Source organism: Natrix helvetica (genome assembly GCF_964273705.1).
Source record: "Natrix helvetica genome assembly, chromosome: W".
Classification (NCBI taxonomy): domain Eukaryota; kingdom Metazoa; phylum Chordata; class Lepidosauria; order Squamata; family Natricidae; genus Natrix; species Natrix helvetica.
The window spans coordinates 1,322,258-1,329,695 of record NC_138555.1 but is presented as its reverse complement, the minus strand read 5'-3'; the positions used below and the strand labels follow the sequence as shown (position 1 = coordinate 1,329,695).

Below are 7,438 nucleotides of genomic sequence, written 5' to 3'. Positions count from 1 at the left end.
TCCCTGTTTTCTTCTGTTTCATGCAGGGGTCACCCTTTGGGACTACAGTTCTCTTCAGAAGGACCTGACCATCAAGCCTCAGCCCAGCATAGCATCGGAACTCATTACGTCTGACAGCATGGATGACAAGGCCTCCGCTCTGGATGTCTCAGCAAACATCAAGGCCAGCTTCATGGGGGGACTGATTGAAGTGGGAGGGTCGGCCAATTATCTTCACAATGCCAAAAAGTCCAAGAAACAGGCCAGAGTCACCCTTCAGTACAAAACCACCACCAAGTATGAACAGCTGACAATGAGCCAACTAGGAATCAAGAATATCTCTTACCCAGCCGTCTTTGAGCAGGGCACAGCCACCCATGTGGTCACCGCCATCCTGTATGGAGCCCAGGCTTTCTTCGTGTTTGACCAAGAGATTTCTTCAAACGAGACAGTACAAGATATTCAAGGAAGTCTCCAGTTATCAATCAAAGAGATGATATCTGTCACGGGAGAAGGAAAGGCCCAAGTGAAAGAAGAAATGAAAAAGAATGATTCGAAACTTAATTGCAAGTTCCACGGAGACTTTTCTTTGGAGAAAAGTCCAGTGACTTTCCTAGATGCCATGCAAGTTTATGAAAAGCTCCCAGAATTCTTAGGGAAAGATGGGGAGAAGGCTGTGCCTATGAAAGTCTGGCTCTATCCTCTGACCAAGCTGGACACCAAAGCAGCTAAGATGGTACGTGAGATCAGCCTAACATTGGTCTTTGATGCTGGAAAGGTCTTGGAGGAACTCAATGAAATCCAGATGCAGAGCAATGACCTAGCCAAGAATCCCATTGCTCAGACCTTCCCTGAGATCAAGAGGAAGATCCGGCAATTCAAGGATCTCTGCAAGCAACATCGGCAGACTTTCCAGAAACAACTGGCTAGAATGTTGCCTTCCATCCGGGGAGGAGGACAGGAGGAAGGGACCCTTGTGGACATCTTGACATCCGTCAACAAGTCTCCCTTCAACAGCGAAAGACTCCGTGAATTTCTGGACACCACGAAAAGTGAAATTAACTTTATCAAATCTTATCTGACTATTCTAAATAATATAGAAGTGATCTCATCTCAGAACAAGATGGAAGAAATAGTTCTTGACCCTGGGAATGTATATGTTGTCTCCTTCATATTTACTTCTCTGCATGAAGACGAGTCATTTCTCTTGAGCTTACAAAAGCAATTATCGCAAGAATCAGATAAATCAACAAAGTCCCCTCCTGAGGTGAAGAAAGGCCTGGCCTGGTTTGAGGACAAGGAGAGGACCCGCAATGCTCGCCAAGCAGCCAAATCCATCCGAGACTTTTTCAGCGTCAACCAATCCAAGAAGAAGGTCTGCTTTGTTGTGGCCTCTCTCCCAGATGTGGACAACCCAGGAGCTTCAGTATACCTTTACGAAGATGGAGAGCTGGTCAGCAAGAACTTTGACTTGCCATCAAAACCTCTCCCTTTCCTGGTCAGTGAACTGAGACACGACAGCATTCAGCTGAAGTTTCAGCCAGCTGAATACGGAAAGGCTACAATCTCCAGCTATCTGGTAGAGTACAAGGTTCCAGGGGAAGAAAAATGGAAGACTGTGAGGACAGAGGATGCCAGGGAGATGTTCCTGCTGAAAGATCTGCCTCCAAACACAGAGTACCAGTTCAAGTATGCTGCTTGTTGCAAGGTAGGCCTTGGTAAATCCAGCGACCTGAGCTTGCCCATAAAGACCCTTCCCACCAGCCCTCCTGAGAAATTGAGAATGGTCACTGTAGCATCTTCTGTCATCTCCATGGCCTGGATGAGTCCCAGCATCATTGTCTCAGGAATTATGGTTGAGGAATACAAGGTGGAGTACAGAATGGTGGAGGCTGGAGTTGGGAAGGACCAATGGACTGAAAAAAGGACTGGGAGGAAAACAAAATTTTATCCCATTGAAGGTCTGAAGCCCCAGACAACATATAGAATACGGGTGTCTGCCGTGTGTGATAATGGAGCTCTGAGTGTCCCCAGTGAGGAGGTGGAGGTCTCCACATCACTGAAGGGAGAAGGTGCAGACAATGTAGCCTACCAATTCCTTCAGAAAAGCTCCCTGGTGGAGGAAAGACAGCCATTAGTGTTCGCTCTTCCTCTGGAGAAAGTCCCCTCAGATGCCTCCACCTCTTCTCTCTTGTACCAGCTTGGAAATGAGAACCCGGAAGTGCCCAACAAAGTGATCCTGATGATGGGAGCATCAGGAAGTGGGAAAACCACTCTGATCAACGGGATGATCAATTATATCCTGGGTGTCCAGTGGGAAGACAATTTCAGATTCAAACTCATTCAGGAAACCACTCAGAGAAGCAAAAGTGGAAGCAGGACGTCTGAAGTCACAGCCTACGTGGTGAACCATCAGAAGGGCTTCCGAATTCCCTATTCTCTCACAATCATTGACACTCCAGGATTTGGAGGCTCAAGAGAAGCAGAGCAAGACAACCTGGTTGAGAAGCAACTCCTGGAGTTTTTCTCCACCCCAGGGGGCATTGACCAGGTGGATGCCATCTGCTTTGTGGCCAATTCATCTCACACCCAGGAACGCATCTTACATTCCATGCTCTCCATGTTGGGAAAAGACGTGAAGGAGGACATCCAATTCTTCATCACCTTTGCAGATGGGGGGACCCCACTTGATCTGGAGGACCACAAGTTGGTTGTTCCATCAGATGCTCAGGATGGGTCGGAAATCCCTTGGCTCTTCAGATTCAACAATTCAGCTCTCTTTGCTCCCCAAGAATACAAAGGAAGCCATAATGTTGCTGCTGAAAAGTCCTGGAAAATGAGCACTGAGAGCATGAAGGATTTCTTTGACTCTTTAATGAAGCTGAAAACCAAAAGTTTAACCATGACTATGGAGGTCCTCAAGGAACGTCAGGATCTGGAAGCTGCTCGTAGGAGACCTCCCCCTCCTAAGGTTGAGCAACTGCACCCAAATAGTTTCCAGATTAGTATTGATCCGGCAGCCTTTGGGAAGCCTTCAGTCTCCAATTACCAGGTGGAGTATCGGATTACAGAAGAGAATTGGAAAAGTCTCCAGGCAAAAGGCCCTCAGGATCAATTCACCCTGGAAGATGTCCACCTAAATCTTCAGTACCAATTCCGATGTGCAGCTGTGACTCCAGGAGGGCTCGGTCAATGGAGTGAGGCGATCACTTGCATCTTTCCCACTGGGAGACCTGCTGAGGTAACTAGGAGGAGGAGGAGGAGGAGGAAGAAGAGGAGGAGGAGGAATAGGAGCAGGAGGAGGAGGGAGAGGAGGGAGAGGAGGAGGAAGTAGAATAGTTTGACACCTCCTGCAGATTTAACAGGAATTGAGGTGACCTTCCCAAAATGTGTGTGCAGGGGGCAGAGGAGGTTCCCAAAGGGTAAAACGAGGCGGTGGGGAGGAAGGGCACGGGTTCAAGTCCATATTCTCAGCACAGGATGCTTGCCCAGGATTGCAGGGGATGCAGGAAAGAGCCCCCACCAAAGGATCCTTCCCCTCAGGAAGGATTCGATTTAGACCACCTTGGAGGGGCAGCTGGGAGATCAAGGAGTGAGTGGCCAGAGAGAACCTAGAGGAAGCCCACCTGGGGCAGCCCCGGGGCGACCCTTGGAGACAATTTGGAGCTGCAGCAGGAGCAGCTGAAGCCCCAGAGAACAAGGTCCCTTGCATGGAACCAGCTTTGGGAAGCTGACAGCCACTCTGGACATCAACACACACAGACACACACATTCCGGAAACCCTCAAAGTGCAGGATCTCAAGGAAAGAGGGCGTGGGGGGGAGGATGAAATGGATCAGCCTCAAGGGTAGTGAGATGGGGGGGTGCTTTTCTAACCCTACAATTCTTGCTGGTGGGGGGGGGAGAATTCCTGGCAACCTCCGAACAAGGCAGCCTCTCCTTTGGCTGATTCTGTTTTGCTTTTCACACAGAACTCCCGAGTGGTGTGCTGTGCGATGTGTCTGGAAATGGCTGGAGGCATCCGAGGTAAAGTCTTGGGCCCTGGGGGGTGGGGTGGCAGGCTGGCGTGGAAGCAATTGTCCTGGGTGGACGGACAGGCTAGGATGGCTTTATGCTGCTGACCGTGCCTCCTTCTTCTCTCCTCTCCCCTTTGGGTTGCAGGGCCTGAACGGAGGATCGTCCTGGTGGGCAGAAGCAGAAACGGGATAAGTGCGACGGGAAACACAATTCTGGGGAGCAAAGTCTTTGAGTGTGGGGAGTCAACTGAGTCTGTAACACAAGTATGCCAAAAGGAGGAGACGCACCTGAAAGGCAGGAAGGTTGTGGTTGTTGATACGCCTGGCTTTTCCCATTCCAATCTTGCAGTGGAGGATATCGTTAAAGAAGTGAGAAAGTGCGTGAATATTTGTTTCCCGGGTCCTCACATCATTCTGCAGGTGATGCGTCCTGTTCCTTTAACCCGGGAGCAGAAGGACAAGCTGGATCAGCAGATCAACGAGATTTTTGGCCTTAATGCCAAGACTTACATGATCCTCTTGTTCACCCGTAAAGATTTCCCGGAAGGAAAATCTCTTGAAAACATCATAACTTCTGATGAAAACCTGCAGAATTATGTTGCTGAATGCGGGAACCGGTACCTAACTTTCGACAACGAGGCCAAAGGGGCAGAAAGAAAGGCTCAGGTGGACCAACTGATGTCCAAGATTGATGATCTGGTGTCAGGGAACACAGATGCTCCTTATTACACAGAAGACATGATGAACGTCAACAAAAGAGACATATGGGAAAAGTAACAAAACTTAACATACAGGAAGCGCCAGGTGAAGCTAGGCAAAATCACACCACATCCCTGCACGATTAGCACAATGCCCCCCCCCTCCCAGGGCTGTGTGCTCTCTCCACTTCTCTTCCACTTCTCTTCTCTCTATATACCCACGACTGCATCTCCTCTTAATGGACTGACGTTTGCAGAAGATACAACAGCGATTGGTCTCCTTCGAGATGACGAATCTGCATACCGACGGGAGGTTGAACAACTAGCCTTGTGGTACGACCATAACAATCTTGAACTAAACACACTCAAAATTGTTGAAATGAGGGTAAATTTTAGGAGAAACCCTCCTATACCACCACCTCTGACGATACTAGGCCACACAGTAGCAACCTTCAAGTTTCTAGGTTCTATAATATCTCAAGACTTAAATTGGACACCTACCATCAAAACTGTCATCGAAAAAGCAGAACAAAAATGTTCTTCCTGTGCCAACTCAGAAAGCTCAGGCTGCCCAAGGAGTTGCTGATTCAGTTCTACAAAGGAATTATTGAGTCTGTCACCTGCACCTCTATAAATGTCTGGTTTAGCTCTGCAACCCAACAGGACAGACACGGACTTCAATGGATAATTAGAACTGCAGAAAAAACAATGGCTACCAACCTGCCTTCCATTGACGACCTACCTGTATACTGCACGAGTCAAAAAGAGGGCTGTGAAAATATCTACTGACCCCTCACATCCTGGACATAAATTGTTTCAACTTCTGCCCTCAAAACAATGCTATAGGGCACTGCACGTCAGAACCACTAGACACAAGGACAGTTCTCCTGCCCCCCCCCCCATGCCATCACTCTGCTAAACAACTAATTTCCACAGCATTGTTAAACTACTAAGACTGTATGACTATTATTCTTCTCATCTTTCCTATTACCCATCTCCTTTTCTACTTATGAGTAGAACTTTGTTGATTGTATCTTTACAATTTATATTGTTTTATTTAGTTTCCTAGTATGATTTATGCGGATTGTTCATTTAGTATCCTATCACTGAGTATTGACTCTTACGGTTTATGATGTAGTTTTATGATGACTGTGATCATGATTTATCACTTATAACTTTTATGTACACTGAGAGCTTATGCACCAGAGACAAATTCCTTGTGTGTCATATCACATTTAGCCAATAAAGAATTCTATTCTATTCTGATCTATTCTATTCTAAAAGACACAACTTCTGATTGTTTCCCTTTCCAACAAAGACCAAAATCTCTCTCTCACTTAACCTCTGCTCCCACGGTGGCAACTCTGCCAAAGGCCACAGGCCTTCTGTCCTGTGTTATAATCCAGCCCTCGCCATGTGACCCCTGAAGAACCCCAATCAGAGATTCGTGGCTGAGTTCAACTCAGCCAATTCCTTCTCCCAGAAACCGGTTGTTCTCCTCAGATGACACAACTTTCTTCAAGGACACGTGAAGATTATGCCCCCTCCCCATTATCAACTGGTTCCACAACCTAATTTTGGAACTTTGGAACTTCCCCGTCTGTTAGTCCTCTGAGGTAGACCAGGCCAGGAAGCCACCAAAGAGCAAGCTCAAATGTATTGATATAGATGAGAGCAACAGAATCTTGAAAGTATCTCCCCTTCATTCCTTCTGACACCAAAGAGCATCAAGGTAGGGCAGCCTTGATGTTCTTTCTCACCCCTTCCTGTTTTCCTGGGGTGAATCCATGTTTTCCTAACAGCTGCCACATATTTTCTGCAGGACCAGCTCTGTATTCCTCTGCACCAGGGGTCCCTAACTCTCGGGCCAAGGACCAGCACCAGGTCGTGGCTCACCAGGAACCAGGCTGCACCAGTAACCAAAGATCCATCTGTGTATGTTTAGGATCCAGGCAGCGTGTGAAACTACACCCCCTCCATTCCATGGAGAAACCATCCTCCACACCTGGTGCCCAAAAGTCTGGGGGCAGCTGTTTCTAAAACACCTTCCAGGGGCAGCACTTGGGACTACCTAGGAAGGGCATCTCTGTTTCAATCGGAGATCTTCTTATTAAATCTTTTTTTTACAAAGGAAGCTGTGTCTTTTGGGGGGTGGGTCAGGGGGCCTGGTTAGGCTCAGCATAACCAGATCTCTGCCACAATGCACTAAAAAAGCAGAGGAGGGTTGTGCTATCATCCTGAGGAGGGGGACATGGAATTCAGCAGCTTTTACTCCAAGGGTGGGTCAGTTCTTCCCCAAAGTTTTCACTCTGGGTCCACGAAGGGGGTCCTTCTGGGTGGAAATTAGTATCCTGCTGAGTCCATCCCATTCCTTAATATCCTTCAACTCCACTTGAGAGTTAACCAACTTGCTTCGTGTCTCCTGGTTAAGAAGAGGAAGAAGGACACCTGTCCAGCTGCCAAATTTGCAGCAGGGAGTTCGGGGCTGTTTCCTTGGGGAAAACGATGCTCCACCCAGTTGGAGATGATGGACCACATCTTCTTTGGCCATGCCTCTTCCATGTCCTCCCCCATTACTTCCCCAATGTGGACACCTCCCCTCTTTGTGTCCTTAGGAGCTGTTCTCCAACCTCCCAGGCATCCGAGCAACTGAGTCATGTTTCTAGGTAATCCCAGAACTTCCTTCTGACACCCCAATATCCCTTCAAAAGGCAAGGCAAGAGAAATTAGCCCGAGGGAAAGTTA

General features: G+C 48.0%; 1 protein-coding gene across 1 annotated transcript; it reads left to right on the top strand.

The window, feature by feature from the left end:
* The first annotated feature begins 1,839 nt into the window (after window positions 1-1,839).
* On the top strand, window positions 1,840-4,966 carry LOC309400658 (uncharacterized protein). The gene is made up of 3 exons (XM_081969234.1): window positions 1,840-3,220; window positions 3,951-4,005; window positions 4,141-4,966. The coding sequence occupies exons 1-3, from the start codon at window positions 1,862-1,864 to the stop codon at window positions 4,770-4,772; spliced, it is 2,046 nt and encodes a 681-aa protein (XP_081825360.1). The 5' UTR covers window positions 1,840-1,861; the 3' UTR covers window positions 4,773-4,966.
* Window positions 4,967-7,438: the final 2,472 nt, after the last annotated feature.